At 35.0% G+C, this 16,600-nt stretch overlaps 1 protein-coding gene and 2 pseudogenes across 1 annotated transcript; all 3 read right to left on the reverse strand.

Annotated features, from left to right (window-relative positions):
- Window positions 1-338: 338 nt before the first annotated feature.
- On the reverse strand, window positions 339-4,378 carry LOC130505072 (PH, RCC1 and FYVE domains-containing protein 1-like; annotated as a pseudogene).
- Window positions 4,379-5,811: 1,433 nt separating this feature from the next.
- LOC130505071 (pre-mRNA-splicing factor SLU7-like) lies at window positions 5,812-8,874 on the reverse strand. The gene is made up of 10 exons (XM_056999678.1): window positions 8,700-8,874; window positions 8,277-8,440; window positions 8,065-8,177; window positions 7,582-7,989; window positions 7,183-7,318; window positions 6,798-7,103; window positions 6,488-6,707; window positions 6,295-6,398; window positions 6,153-6,221; window positions 5,812-6,045 (listed from the first exon to the last, which is right to left on the reverse strand). The coding sequence occupies exons 1-10, from the start codon at window positions 8,713-8,715 to the stop codon at window positions 5,968-5,970; spliced, it is 1,614 nt and encodes a 537-aa protein (XP_056855658.1). The 5' UTR covers window positions 8,716-8,874; the 3' UTR covers window positions 5,812-5,967.
- A 5,493-nt stretch (window positions 8,875-14,367) lies between these two features.
- On the reverse strand, window positions 14,368-15,747 carry LOC130505070 (transcription factor MYB15-like; annotated as a pseudogene).
- Window positions 15,748-16,600: the final 853 nt, after the last annotated feature.

A 16,600-nucleotide genomic window follows, 5' to 3' on the forward strand; every position in this document is an offset into this window, starting at 1 on the left:
TATATATATAAAAAGATAAAAATGAAAAATGAAAAGAGAACCAAAATGAATGTAAAGAGATTTCTACAATGTTTACACAACATGATTGTTTCTAATTTTTATAAAATAAACATTAATTATAAAAATATATTTATCAAATACAATAAAAACTATATAACAATGCACCTTATTATATTTTAGGAACATCAAAATCACTCATTATATATCATCATATATATAATATATTCCAAAACTACTCATATATTTGAATAACGCAATACAATATGTATCAACATTTTTCAGGCCTTTTAAGAAAACACGTCAGATTCTTAAGAATAACAATCATAACTTATACATGGTTAGATTTCAGAATCTGGTTCTTCCTCATTGCTCTCTCAGGGACTTCTGGTTCTTTCGTCCTTGCTCTTCTCAGGAACTGACGGATCCAATGGTGGTTCCGATGGCGGTGGAGGAGCAATAGGTGAATCGGAAGCCGTTGGTTTGGTGATGAGATGATGAATTTGGACTATACCACTTAGCAACCTATCTTTGTTTTTTAGTCCACCACTCTTCTGCTTGATGCTCATCAAATCTCTTTTTACTACAAACAAACATACTTATCAGACATGGTTAATAACTCCATACATAAAACAATCGTATTCATGTATGTTACCTGAATCTAACTCGTCGGAAAATCTTGTTGCCATTAATGTCTACAACAAAAGTCACATAAACGCCAGGTTCAAACTGTTCTTTACTTTCCTTTCCACCTCTTGATGATGTTGATGATGATGAAGATTCTGTTGGTACTGGCTTTTGATGAATTTGACGTTTCGGATACACTTGAGTTCGATGATACTTGTTCATCAACCTTTTGATCTTGTGTGTTTCCGGAAGGAGATGTTTCTTGTTGATCAAGTATCGAAGTTGTGAGTATAGATGTTCCAGATAATTCGTTTGTATTTAGATAAGCTTCAGCTTGAGAGTTAATGGACTCGAAAGCCTCACTCTCTGATACTTCAGGTGGTAGTTTATCCTTTAATCCTTTTAACTAATTATAGAAAAATATTATATGGTGTGTTCCCAAAAATATAAAAAAAATCTTGAGCATTGAAAAATTGGAGCAAACCTGTTCTGCAACAGATTTTAGGGCTTCTGTAGCTGCTTTATGCTTAGAAGATTGTTTTGCAGCTAATTCAAAAGCTTCTTTAGCTGCTTCTTGAAATTTATGGACCTCTGTTCTTTGATTATTGCACTTCTCTTTCAAGTTCTTAACCTAAAAGTTGAGGAAATAGTGAGTTAGATTCATTATTATACTATTGGTCACTCTTAAAACCAAAGGACAAGAATAAATATAACCTGACTCTGCAGCTTCGTCATTTCTTGGTTCATAACTTCATTAGTCTTCTTCAAACTATCAATAACGCTTCTTGAAAATCCAGAAGTGCGTGGAGGGCTAGATCTTCTTGCGTATGGCGATGAAGATCTTCCATGTAAAGGCGATGAGGATCTTGTAGCTGGAGGCGATGACATTGGTCCGACTAGTAGACGCGGCGGAACAGCAGCAGGAGCAATAGGTTTAGTAGACTGGGGAATGCAATGTCCTTTAGTTGTTGGAGAGATGGAACTTGCGAGTCACGGACATTAGAAGAGTTTGGTCTAAATCCATGCCTTGATGTCTTGACTGATTTAGTATTTCCGGACAAGAGAACTTTAGATGACCTTGCTGTTTCTCTATCTATTCTTACCGAACCATCTATTGACGACCGTCCGGGCGTTGCAGCATTGTTCCTGTTTGCATTAGTGGTATAACCAGTTTCGGCTGCTTTAAGTTTGTTGTAACAAGCATCGCATACGCGATGAGGTTTCCCTGGAGTTGGAGCCAGTGCTGCTTTCAGAGCTTTCTTTGAACTACAAGCATGACAATGGACTAAGCCACAGTTGTAGCAGTTATGTCTCTTACGTGTGAATCCAAATGCTTGACGACATCCGGAGCAGATTGACTGATCTGCTCCGGAGACCCACTTGTGTATACATATACTAGATGTGAAGTTTGAGCCGCAAGATAAGCTCTTCACATGTCTGTCTTTCAAGGCTTCAACTAATGTTGGTGTTCTTCTATCTTCCGTATCACCATGTCCTAATCTTCCATTAGCACCTTTTCCCCACGTAAAAACTTCACTTCTAGATGTCAAAACTGCAACATGATGATCCCCACAGGCTATTTCTTCCACAAATTCTCCGACCAATCGGTCTTGCACCAAGCAAGGTACTTTACCATCAGATATTGTGTTACCGAGCTGACCATGTGAACTCCCACCCATTGTGAAAACATGTCCTGAGGTTGTGAGTGCGACGGTGAATGTATGCCCACAAGCAATTTGATGAAAGTTGTAATCAATAAGTGAAGAGACACACGTGGGTAGCAAGTAAGTCTCTTTGTTCCCATGCCCTAATCTGTTTTTATCACCATCACCCCAAGTAAACAGCTTCCTAGATGACATACTCGTACCGGTCTGACCCATAACCTCAACAATCGCCGCGGTATGCCAAACGCTACAAGCAACTTTCACGGTTTTCAAACCGTTTAAAGATTGTACTTCCTTAGGGTTGGAAACGCTTTCTCTGTTTCCATGTCCCAAAACACCAAAAGCACCATCACCAAAAGTGAATAGCTTCCCATTTGCAGTTGCTAAAGCTGAATGCCATGTGCCACAAGCAACAGATAGTACCTGAAGACCTTCTAATGGACCAGAGACTCTTTTTGGTATCCAATGGCTAATATCACTACCATGCCCTAAAAGACCCACATTGTGTATTCCATCTCCCCATGAAAACAAGTCCCCAGAGGTGGATACAACACAAGTGTGATACTCTCCACAAGCAACAAAGTCTATGTTGGTTAAAGCAAGAAACTCTACGAGTTTGGGACGACTAATGTCGACTTGAATACCATGTCCAAGCCTACCTCCAGCTTCTTCTCCCCAAGTAAACACTTCTCCTTGTCTCGTCACAAGCGCGACGTGCCTTACACCGCAAACAATCTGGTGAACATCAAGAACAACGTTTGATTCCAAGGGTCTTGGAGTTAACACATCTGTTTTCACCGTTTCTTTGCTAACAGTCCCATCTGGTAGTATCCCTTCGCTCCAAACTTCACCCCATACGTAAACGTCACCTAATGATTCTATATCATCCGGACCAGAACCTCCACTTGAACAACTTGGTGTGCTCGAGACACTAATCCGAAAACCATCCGTACTTGGTCTTAACATGTTTCCACGTTCATATCCTAGATCGATTGATGTTCTACCTCTTGGAACATTGTTTGAGACAATGTCTATTGATTGGCGACCAGTGGAGAAGTACTCACTGTCATGTATCTGAAGAAACAAAAGAATTAATTCATATGAAACTTTAATTGTAAGTATAAACATGTCCAGAACATAGAAAAAGGAAGTAATGGCTTAGAACTTCAAATAGGTTCGGTCAGAATTTGAGGGAAAACATTAGTCTACGACTATATAAAAAAGGAGAAAATTAAAAGAACATATATACCTCAGGGATCTCACTTCTTGCACGTCTATTACGACTTCTTTCAATTATATACTTAAGGGCAGCAAACCAAACCTCTGTCTCAGCTTTGTCTTTACAAATCTGACCAAAATAAAATTGGTTTACTAATTTTAGTTTCAGTGTTATAATCTAAGTTGAAGAGACATGAAGTGATCGATATCTTTTACTAACCAAATCAAGTGACCTTTCTTTGTTGTTATATAGAAGTGAAAATGATAAGTGATCTTTCTCTGGACGTAAAAATCTCTTGAAAACAGCCTGTTCATAAGAAGTTGTTAGAATCCACAAATGACATTGCTTTATACGATAATTAGGTTGAAACGCACAGTTCTTTGCCCTGGGACGACTCGAGAAACTTCTGATAACTTTAAACCTTTTTCTTCTCCATGCGAAAACCAAATCAACGCTTTTTCATCCTATCATCAACATTGTTACAGTTTAGCATAGTCCAGTAGAAAAAGATTGCATGTATTTTATTTGTTTGAAGTAGAATACCGGAGAAAGCCTGAATGCACGAAACTTAGGTTTTCCTTTCCGACTGTACTTGAGTAACTGTGTTCCCTTTTTCAAAATGATAAGTGCCTACACGAATATGAATACTTCATGTTAGGTCTACACACAAAAAAAATACACACAATCTTGTTTTTTTTCCCAAAATTTTATGCAAGAAAGTAAAGAAAATGATAATTGCGTGATAGTTTGATCTCCAAAAGATAATACTTCGTGTATGTTTTGAGGATTATAAGAGAACAAATTAAAAAGAAGAAAAACAAACTTGGTCGATGTCACGTTCCTGATAGACATAACTAGCAGGATCTGCCATTCCATCTGAGAAACCCGAGAGAAGAACGTCGGATAAACTCAAGAAGTATCAAGAGGTGTAATTCACCTGTCTTCATAGATGCATCTGTCGTTGCTTCCTTTCTCAGTTTGATCCGTTTCAACTCTCATCCAATTCTCTTTAGACCTATCAAAATGTATCCACGCATCAAAATATATTTGAGCAATTTGAGTCTCAAATAATGATATGAGAAACGTGATATGGATTTTGAGGCATTGTCGCCATTTTAGGAATGTTTGAAGCTACCATACAATTAGCCTCAGACTTTGGCGCTCTTCCCTTCTCTCTTACCACGTTTCTCTGTTCTTTTTCATTTAAATGATATAACAACCTTAAAATAGCCATTTTAATCAACGGTTGTTAATGTTGTGAGAAAGAAGTTTTACTTTAACTGTAAGAGATTAGACCAATTCAATTTATGAGTTTTTTTTTGCAACATCAAAGTAACATAATACCATTGCCAATTGTAAGTTTGTAACCTACCGTTTAACATATTGAAATAGAAATAGAAGATCGTACTTACAGTTTGATTTAAGTGAAAATTTGTGCTCCACGCTAAAAGAAATAACATCATAGAAATGTAGCAGTTTGTAATTTGTACGATGCAACATATACTTAATAGGTCATTATAATTTGGATTGTCGTGACATATAGACATTGATCCTTGCTAAGTAAACCTTAAAATCAATCAACATGACCAGAAATTCCTTTGGTGCGTTAAAAGAAATTTTCTTAGTCTCTCCACTTCATTGCAACTTTGTAATCAGATAACATTGTAAATCAAAGTCGATGTCTATATATAATAATTACAATCTTATTTAGAGCAAGCCAGCCCAAACTACAATCGGCAGCGTGTCCATATTATTAACTGATTTGTTTCTGTTTTTTTGTTTGTCATAATACTATTCTTTAGCGGTGGATATGGGAATCACTCACTGGGTTTCGGTTCTATACTGGTGGAAGTTTCATCTTCAGTGACAGAAGACAAGAGTGTTAAGCTAGATGGGCTTCACACTTAAAACCAATTGGTGATAAGAGGAGTGATCCATCTATCTTATATATTGCTAAGGATCCCTTCCAATACCCGATGTGGGACAACTATGTGTCTAATACGCCCCCTCGAGATGATGGCTCTCTGAGCTTCAATCTCGGAATGCTCGGGCAAAGATCGATGGGCCAACTTTGGACCAGATCGATGTGGATCGGGTTGGACTGTATGGATCGGGCTCTGATACCATGTTAAGCTAGATGGGCTTCACACTTAAAACCAATTGGCTTTAAGTGTGAAGCCCATCAACCTTAACAAAGAGAACCGTGGCTGCCTTTGATTTATGATGATAACGTACCAGGAAAGAGTCGCAACACAACTCTGATTCATTTTGAGGAAATGGTTCCTTCAGACAAGTTGATCTGTGAAACATTACAACAGTCAGAGAGGTTTTCTCGCACTCATTATCTTTTGTTCCGTGTTAATAAGTGCAATACAATCGATAACATAAATGCACCAATAGGTATCTAATTAATATTGCAAACACAAAAGTAAGAAACAAGATTGTGTTAACAAAGCCACTCTAGTGCAAAAGATTCTTCATGGGATCATCCTCATGCATTCTTTTCATTCGGTAAGCTTCCATCTCCTCAGGTGTAACCTGGAATTTATAAACACACACGTTTCATCAAAAAAGAAAAAAAAAACTCAATCAAGATATATATATATACATCTTTATTATCATCTGACTACGACATATATTCATACCTGATCATTCCATTGGACATTGTATTTACGTTTCCTTTCATCTTTCTCCTCTCTCTTCCTCTCATCCTCCTGTGTGCAAACCAATGACATTAGCAACATGAATATTGCTAACTAGACTTAGAAATGGACCAAGTTTTGATACCTTCTTTAAAGCTTCATCAAGTTTTTCACGGTCAAGAACAACATCTTCTGGTGTATCACTTCCCCAAGTCACAAATCTTTTCTCCTCTACTAGACCGGACCTATCTGCAAGTCACATTCATAAATAATTACTATATTATGTACACAGAAAAAAAAAATTAAGAAGAGAAATAATATAAGATCCTGTTCTAAACCATTAGAAGCTGTAGCATGTCTTTCGATATTGCTTCTCATTAGACCTGCAGCTTCCTCAGCCGCCTCTATCCCCGCAACACCAGTGCAATAGCTGTTCTTAACCGTTTGCTGACAGCATCTGTAACCCCACTGGTGATCCTTCCACCACGACCCCCATACGCTTGTGTGGTTGTTTATGTAAACATCTTCTTCATATTTGCTCTTAGGTACCGACAGTTCCTGTAAGAAAAAAAAAACACAATAAAAAAGCAGAAAAAGAGAATGATACAAAAACATGTATGAACAAAAATAACTCTAATAATATTATACCATTCCTTTAATAACTCTTCCACATCGGTCATATTCGACATCTCTCTCGCTTTGTCCAAATAAAAGCTCCTTTGGGATGTCTTCCACAGACGCAGCAGCATTTCCATACTTCTCCATGATTGTTTCTTGGATCTGTTTCTTCAGTTTCTCTTTCGCATCTTTGTATTTCTTGAAAAGCAGCTCTGCTTGAGAAGGAGCAGCTTGCATGTTGACCTCTTCCTGGCCTTTCTCGGATAATTGCAACGCGTGAATATTAAGCTTCTTGAACTCTAGAGCTTCTCCACTCATTCTGTATTGATTGTCTCCCTGAAAGCATTTTCAGATTCTATTAATAAGGATCATCAATGTAAGTAACTTCAAAGTTATACTCTCTACAAGCACTTACCGCATAGAACTTCTCGTTTGGATCAGTATTTGGAAGAGGATCTTCACGCATAGACCTCGTCTTGGGATCATAATAAGCAGAATTGACATCAAGATTCAAAAGATACTTTGCAGTGTCTTCACGTATACGCAAGTTCCTGAGGAAAGAACATATCAATCAAACATTGCCAAGAACAACTAACGAACATCTTATTATATATTAAAACAGACAACTTTGATTTATATGTGATTTTTTTAAAAATAGACACTAACTAAAAATCAGTTATTATTCATTTATTACTAAAAATATACTTAATAATATATCAGGCTTAAATTAACCATCAAAGTTGTGACTTTAAAATATCAGTATATAAAACAAATCGTGCAGGTCCAGATCTAGTTGAACATATTGAAACCATACCTAACAGTTCCTGTGCTGCCACCACCAGTAGTACGAACACGTTTCTCTACCTTAGCAAAATCCATTTGCTTGCTCTCATCAGCTTTGGCTTCATCATGTTTCAGAGCCTCCTCTTCTTCATCACTACACTCTTCTTCATCAATCTTGTTGTCACGTTTCTTATCCAGCTTCTTCAACTGCTGCTCTTTTAAAAAGTTCCTTCTCGCTTCATCTCTAGCCTCATACCTCTTGATCACTTCCGAATATTTGGCAGTATCGTAACCGTTCCATCTATCCCTTTTCCCATCGTAATCAAGGTCGAACGTCTCGATCTTTTCATCAGGAGCTATGTTCTTGTTAGTCCACTTCGCTCCCATCTTTCTTGGCCTCTCCGTGCACAACTTTGTCTTATGCGTCATAGCCCCACAGCTGAAACACTTAACCGATCAGTGATAAAACTCAAAACAGAGAAAAGAAAAAGAGTTCTCTTGTAGGCTTACTTACTTCTCACAAGCTCCTTTCCTATACTTATCTGCCTTGAACGTTTTGGCTCCTCTATCGTACCACGACTTTGTATAGTTTGGATCAACTTTCCATTTCCTTTGATGTTTCAAGCTCTAAGGGAACCAAAACAAGAAAATTGTTAGCATTCAAGTCAACAGCCAATCAAGAAAATGGTGTGAGAGGACAGTTATTAGGGAACATAAGACTTTTACAGGCTTGTCTGCATTGAGGTACCAAGGAGCAGAAGACATGTATTGAGGAATGTGAGGGTTAATCTCTTTTCCTTCCTCATCGATCTCTGCTGGAGCAAGCCCTGCTTTACGCGCTTCCTCCAATTCTTGCTTCTTACGGTGCTCTTCTCTTGACTTAAACCCAACTGCAACAGACATCCATTTCTTTTTTACTCAAATATCTACTGATTCAAATATGTACCAAAATCATTTCTGTCTATAAAAAATACACTCAGGTGCCATGAAAGAATACCAAGAAGAGACATCAGATTGAAAACAACACTAACAAGAAAAAACAGAAAAAAAAAACAGTTTCTTGCTCAACCTCTTTTGTCTAAACCTAGCCATGAACACATTGTCCCCAGCTTTTTTAAGTTCCTAAAGAGATGAGAAAGTGATACAAACCTGATGCAGTAGCCATGTTGCGTTTTCTAACCGTATATGTAAGTCTACTAGCTCCCAAGGAAACACACGAAACTGATCAAGAGACTGCTTAATTGCTTGAACTTCAAAATGGCGAATGATGATGATGGTGATGAAGCCGATTATTTTGTTTGGTTTTTATTTGGCTGAGAATGAGATGTACATGTTTCCAGATACTTCTTGTAGTTTCTGAAAGGGAAAAAAAAAGTAACGGTGAATACAGACAGCGTTAACAGTTCCGTTTGTTCGGATTTTATTAGGCATGACTGGTTTCCCCGCTACCACCCGCAAACGCAGCTTTTGCGGTATGTAATAGTTGTTGGTGTTTCGAAACAATCGTTTCAAAGCGCTTCGAATCTCTTAAAATCAAAAACTGCTTCCAGCTAGCGTTTACGGTTGCGGGAAGATAATTTTTTTTTCTTTAAAAAATAAATAAATAAATTGTAAAATGTATACATATTATATTTTAATTTATATTATAAAAAATAAAACCAAAATATTTTCTATAATTTTTAAAAATTTAATAATATGATTTCATAAATTTAATTTTTATATTTAATATAATATTATGATTTTTAAATAATTTTATAATTATATAAAATTGTAAATATTATTAATTTATTATTTAACAGTTTTTGTGTTTGGTAATTTACCAGTCATAAAAGTCCCGTAAACACAACAATTTCTAACCGTTGTACCAGTCGCACAAAACTCTGAAAAATACTTAAAACCGTAGTCATTTGCACCCGTAAACTTCCGCAACCGTAACCGCAACCGCTGCAGTTATACCAGTCAGACTTTTAAATGCTTAAAATAGCGTGAACGATTCTGGAGAGTGGTAGACTGCAATGACATACAGACGGTGTTAACCATTCCGTTAGTTCGTGCATAACGTCCCGTTGGATTGGATAATTCATTTGATTACTTATAATTTAAAAACGATTTGTAAAATTCAAAACTATAGCTTTTTTTGAAACTTAGATAATTCAAAATTATAGTTTCGATCACAATTTTTTATCTCTGTTTCATCTTTTCTCTTCTTTTCTTTTTCTTTCTGAAGAACACATTTTCAGTTCTCTAACAAAAACACATAAATTATTAAAAATTATTGAGCTAATTTATAAACCAATCTATAAACAATTTAGTCTTGTTAACTTAGAAACCTGATTATTTTTTCTATGTTGGCTTTTTAGGTTCCAAAAATTAATTAATTTTTTTCAAAAAAATAATTTTTATTTGTTCAAATATATTAAAGATACATTAATTTGTATCATAAATGCATCATTTCTGTAGTTATTAATTTTTAATAAAGTTAAAATAATAGCAATACAATAAAATTAATTATTTCAAGAAATTTACAATTTATTATCATTAAATAATATAAAATTTATAAAAATACAAAAACTATTTTTATGAAAAAAACTTTTTCGTAACTTTTATTATGAAACATAGTTAGTATTTTGTACATAATTGTTTACATGATTATTTCTCGAGAATTTTACTCTCAAAGACACAATTCAAGTTTCCAATTACATTAACAGACATATTGGATATTGAAGACGCTTTCTCATGCTAAATTGACCAATAAACCTTTTAACTAGTATATAAGTGAGTTTGACTACATTCTCTAACTAGAAAACCAATTAGAAATTGAACCAGTAAATAATATATTTCTCTTTTTTTAAATTAATTTTCTTTTCTTGAAACCAACGAGACCAACTCCTTTTCTGTACATTCTTTTATGACAATAGATTATAATTTCCAAATTTTAAAATGTCTCTCCCATTCTCGAAGAACCCTAATCCCTTTCTCTGTTTCTTTTTTTGGTTTCTTTCTTTTGATCCAGAAATTGGAAAAAAAATAGAATGTGCTAAAACCTTTTTCTAAATCTCTAAATCGTGCAAATCTCATGAACGAGACAAAACCTAATCCCTTTCTCCGTTTTGATATCTTCTCGATCTAGACACTTCGACAAGGAAGATTAGAGGAATTGCTCCTCAATCCCTGTCTTCCTTTCTCTATTTCTTGTTCCAAACAATTTTTGTGTGTTTATTCCGCCACCTGTTCTTTTCTTCTGCTTAGTTTCACAAACAACCACTGATATTGAAGGTTAGATTCTGATATCAAAGCAACTACCTAAGTCTAGTTTATCTTCTCTATCCAAACCTCAACTCTCTTGCTTTTTGTTTAAAATTTTGCAGAGAACAGAAAAGACCACAGTGTCTTACTTGTGGATGAGATAATTATGGACACAATTGTTGTGTATTAATTTCTTGTGGACGAGATAGTTATGGACAAGATACTTGTAGACATAACACTTTTGTAAAGAAGCTATGCAATTAGCTTTTTGTGTTTCTTGTGGACGAGATAGTCATGGATAAGATACTTGTATATTGATTTCTTGTGGACGAGATAGTTATGGACAAGATACTTATGGACATAACATTCTTATAAAGAAGCTATGCAATTGGTTGTTTGAGTTTGAAGTTTTTGTACAATCAAGTGGAATCTCAAGCATAATGTCTTGGACTTTGTGATCTTATGAACCATGCATGAGTGAATGTGTGCTGATTCAAAGATATCTGAAAACTTTCCTATCATCTATAAGATTCATGGATGGTGATTTGTGGATGGGGTATATAGATATATTTCTTGTGTATGAGTTCATTGTGGCTAGAGTGTCGTGGATGGTGTCTCCTGAATATATATATATATATGGATATTTCATGGATGAATGTATTGTGGAAAGTAAAAACAGAAGTTGAAAAGAAACAAGTTATTCACATCAACAAATATTTAAAACATAAAATTATCAGAAACAGAAATTTTCTAGTTATATACCATCATCCACAAATTTCAAAAAAAAAACTTAAAATTCTTCGCCTACTTTCTCAATTTTCGAAACCCATTAACTACACATGACAAAACATGTTTTTCTACCTGTTAGATCTTCTGTCTTCAAATTGATCCAACGACCACAAACCACTCACGTAAACCCATAAACCTACTCTTTTATTTTACAATATAATTAATTGTAACCACAAACGAACTAAGCTTTTCTCACGGTTACTTTTTAAAAACAAACATTCTTCTCCTTACACAAAAAAAGATCATTTTCGTCCTAAATAAAACAGCTGTCAAGGTAAAGTGTGTCAAAATAATATTGTGTGTTTTTAGCGTAAAGATAACTCAGAATATATTCTTTTAGAGCATGATTATTGCATAGATCCTTAGCAAAAGTCCTTAATACACATATATGTATATATATGTATATGTATATATTATATATGCGTATATAATTGTTTGCTAAGGATTTTACGGAAACCGAAACCAAAAGTTCCTTAATTAAGAAACTTTCGGTTTCGGTTTCCGTAAAATCCTTAACACAATTATATACGCATATATAATATATACATATACATATATATACATATATGTGTATTAAGGACTTTTGCTAAGGATCTATGCAATAATCATGCTCTTATGTAAGTCTCTCTTATTTCTCTTGATATGAAGTCGTTGCATGAAAAATATCACAAATCACAATCTACTACATCCCTTACTCACGCTTATCTGTGCCCGGTAAACACTTGCACTCAATCCCCAAATATAAAATCTCTATAAATACTTCTTCTGACCTTCTAATAGTTGGATCTCACTAAAAACGTCCCATAAAAGCTGGATGATTGTTCCATCCGCGAGTGAATAGTGACTGGAAAATCCTTATGTTCCCATTTTTTATTCTTTTTTCTTTGACAAGAAACTTCTATTCTATTATTCAAAATTGGGCTGGTTTGGATAATCAGACCGAAACGGAATAACAAACATAACAAAATGGCCATATTCGTTTACCTATCATGCAAACCTGTGACAGTCGCAGATCGCATGTTGTTATTGTTGCTGTCGCATATGGTCGCAAGTCGAAGATTGTTGTTCGTTTCAATGTTGCGCGACTGATCGCCGGCACGTTACGAACATGATTTTAGTCGCTGATCACATGTTTAATCGCAGGTCGCAAATCGCAGGTCACGCGACACATAAACAAACATGATTTCAGTCGCAGGTCGTCCGGCACGTAAACGAACAGGGCCACTCTCTATAGAATGATTTTGCAGTCCTTGCTAAAGAATCTGCGACTCCATTTTGCGGTGTTAGGATATGAGATATCTTGAAATCCGGAAAATAAATCAACAATGTCTTTATAGCTTCGAGCTCTGTTGTAGAGTTTGACCATGCATGAGATTCCTTTATCATTGAGATTAGATTCTTACAGTCTGTTTCAAAGTTCTGACATATCGAATGTTGAAGTATGTTCTCCATTGCTCATCATAGAGCTTCCATTTCAGAATGTAAAACAATTTCTCGCCTTCTTAAGTTATGTATCTCCATCGGTTAAGTTTTCTCCATGTTGCCTTTCCAAACTCAACTGCAACCAGTAAACTGAGCTGTGAGGGTTTATGAACCATCCACCATACATATATTTTCCAAGCATATGACTTGGGATTCTTCAATTATGTGTTTCTGTGGAATATATTTGTCATCTCGTTCGCGTTAAACCATGTTTTGCATTTGCTATTTGCATATTTGATTAACTCCAAGGAATTTCTGTCAATCTTCAAAACAATTTATTGTTATGAACCTTTCAAATATGTCAGATTATCTAGAGATAATGATCTCTATCTAATTCTGGCTCAATAATGTTATTATTCCTGCAAAAAAGATAATCCATGTTCGTATAAACGCTTGATAGCAGATATGTGTTAAGACTGGATGGTATTGTCGATAGAGATCATGCTTGTAGTGTTGGAAAACATTTAAATATGACATGGATAACAGTTTCTTCTAGTTCACCGTATTTTATACAACAAGCTCTAGTCCCATTTTTTTTTAGATTTACCCATCGGGATCTCTGTATTTTGAGGATGAAGCTAAACAAGCTCTCAGGACCTTTGTGTTGAACCGGTCTAACCGATTATCTAATGAAATTCAGTTCGTGCAGAAAAAAGTCCTATTTTTCTAAAAGAAGTTTTTTTCTTTTTGACACCACTCGAATAATAGATTGAGACTTTTTATCATTAAACAAGGTTTCACATTAACTATCACATACTTTTAAAAAATAAATATGTTTTTGGTTGTTATCTAGTTGGATGTGGAAGAGATTTTTGGAAGGAAATCCTTTTTCGCCTTTTCAAAAATTCACTCTTTTCATGTTACATGTGCAAGTTCGTCACTTATATGTGTTAGTCACTTTTTGGAAGGAAATCTTTGATTTTCTACCTTGTAACTCTTTGCTATTTTTAATAGTAACTATAATCAACATAGAAAATCAAAGATTTTTAGAGGAAACTTAAAAATATAATCCGGATATTAACGAAATAGACATAACGATTCTGAATTTATATGTGTTACCTGTTACGTAAAGAATAACCATCTGAAACCTAAAAATATTGATTTAATATAAAATTCAAAATTTTATATAAATCCTATATGTATTCTGGTATTGAGAAAAATAAATGTATCTAAAAGTAATTCATTGGTCCTTTCTGTTTTCATTAGAGTTTGATGTTTTTCTTATCAAGCTATTTCTCTAATAATTTAATTACTAGTTATCAACTTTCCTTTTCCGCCATAGTTGAACTTGAAAACCAAATTAGAAAGCCGAGTATTATTATACTACATTAATAATACACATTGATCGTTCTTGTTGGCATGTCATCCAATGTTTGTCGGTTAATTATTTCATTACCAAAATACGTTGTAGTTTATCACTTATCATTGATTATTACTGAACTAACTACTCGTCCTGGAGAAACAAATGAACAATTTTTTTCGCAAAAAGGCAACCGCTAATTAATAAACTAACTAGACAAAATTTGCACCATTAAAGCCCAGATAATAGATCTTGTTCCCCACCAGTTCTAGCCAATACATCGAGCCAGAAGTCCATCTCACTGTCGAAAACCATCTCATTACCAACGGAGCCAAATTGCTGAAATCTTGTTGCATCTCATCAAAACCAGCCACTTCAGGATTCGACGCGTTGTTTTCTTCATCTTGGCTATAAAGCGTCTCGTTCCAGAAGCTCTCGTCGATGTCTTCTCCGAAGTTAATGAAAGATAACGAATCATGATCTATTGTAGTAATCATTTCTCCCGATTTACTATCCATCTTAGCCTCGTTGATATGACCTTCGTGGCTCAAGAATGTCACCGAAGAAACCTCATCACTCGACGAAGGTGAAGCAGAGAACAAGCTTTCAAAAGAAGGTGTTGATGAATTTGCGAGCCCCGCTTCGCTTCTGGTGCTGTTTAATTTCGCTGGTACAGATTGAGGTTTGGTTTTAGTACCCTTTTTCTTGTTGCTGGCCTTAGGTTTAGCTGGTTGATAATCTTCGAGTTTCTTCTTCAAGTGAGTGTGCCATACGTTCTTGATCTCATTATCCGTTCTTCCTGGCAATTTGCTGCGATTGCTGACCATCTAGAGACGATAGAAAAAGAAAACGTTAATATAAAATTTTCAAAGACTCGATCATGTATATTCAACTTTTATTATATAGTGGACCAAGACATTTTCTTGTGATGATTATTGTATGAACGTATAATGTATATACAGATAAATTTATGTATTAAAAGTAGAGGAGTGTAGAGTAATACCTATTGCCAAGGATTTGGTGCAAACTAATGATAGCATCCTCCTCTTCTTGGGTGAAATTGCCTCTTTTAATATCAGGTTTTAAATAGTTCATCCACCTAAGTCTACAGCTTTTTCCACATCTCAAAAGACCTGTAATTAATAGTCACCATCTCCGTTAAGATAATTGAATTATATATTTGTTGATACAAGCTTTCTTAGGAAACAACTGGAGTATATATTGTATATATAAGTAAATTTTACTTTGTTCATACCAGCTTGCTTAGGGAGGGCTCGCCAGTTACTATGGCCATGTTGATGGATAAAGAGAGACCAAAATTTGATCTTCTTCAGGCGTCCATGGGCCTCTGTTCAATCCCATCTTCTCGCAGCATGGAGCTCTTCCATCTTCCAATGATGTGTTTTGATTACTGATGAAAAGTTTGTATTGTGGGTAAAATCGAGATAGATTGTGCTGATCAAATGCTTATGAGCTATAAATCAAATGTTGTTGATGAGTGTGAGAAGATCTGGCTGTTTTTGAGTATTATACTGAATTTGTTGAAAGCATGGGGGAAATTCAAAAGCATTTCGTCAGCTTCCAGGAAAGAGAAAGAGAGGGAGATGTGTTTTGGTTATTGGCACCATAGTCAAAAAGTATGTTGTACATGCATATATTATACTGCATGTGGGAACGAATGATATGTTTTTGTAAAGACTACAAAAGTAAATTAAAAATGTATGGGGATGTTATACAAATGTGTATAAAATTGTGATGGTGAGATATGTGTGTGTAAGTGTTAGTTCCGAGTTAAAAAGAAAGTCGTCGGGTAGACGCACAATAGCGTTATATCGTAGATTTTGTAGGAAATCAACGCTTCCGATTATATACGACAAAACAAAATTTACCGTTGAGTAGAATAATGTTTGACCCAGAAACACTGTTTTATTTAATTCTGCTAGTAAAGTCTTTCGTAATTTCTTTGTTTTCTCTTTCGTAATTTTTTTTTTACTTTTTTACTAAACATAAACTGCCTTTAATCTGAATAGCAATCTTGTTTAATTAGGGCTAAACATGCCATGTCCTAAGTTTCAGAAAAAAAAAACATGCCATGTCCTTATTATAAAGGTTATGCTTTCATTTACTTATTCCTCGATTCTTTTAATTAACTGAAACTTCTATAGGCATGTTTTTCAATATTTTACCATGATACATCATCTGCCTAAAGTGTTATTCGGACGTAAGTTATAGC

Source organism: Raphanus sativus, unplaced genomic scaffold (genome assembly GCF_000801105.2).
Source record: "Raphanus sativus cultivar WK10039 unplaced genomic scaffold, ASM80110v3 Scaffold1992, whole genome shotgun sequence".
Classification (NCBI taxonomy): domain Eukaryota; kingdom Viridiplantae; phylum Streptophyta; class Magnoliopsida; order Brassicales; family Brassicaceae; genus Raphanus; species Raphanus sativus.

Coding starts and splice junctions, on each gene's coding strand:
- LOC130505071 (XM_056999678.1), bottom strand. Junction 8,178..8,276: donor ACCTCAATGCAGACAAGCCT/GTAAAAGTCTTA, acceptor TGGTTCCCTTAG/AGCTTGAAACATCAAAGGAA. Junction 6,222..6,294: donor TTGATGAAGCTTTAAAGAAG/GTATCAAAACTT, acceptor GTTTGCACACAG/GAGGATGAGAGGAAGAGAGA.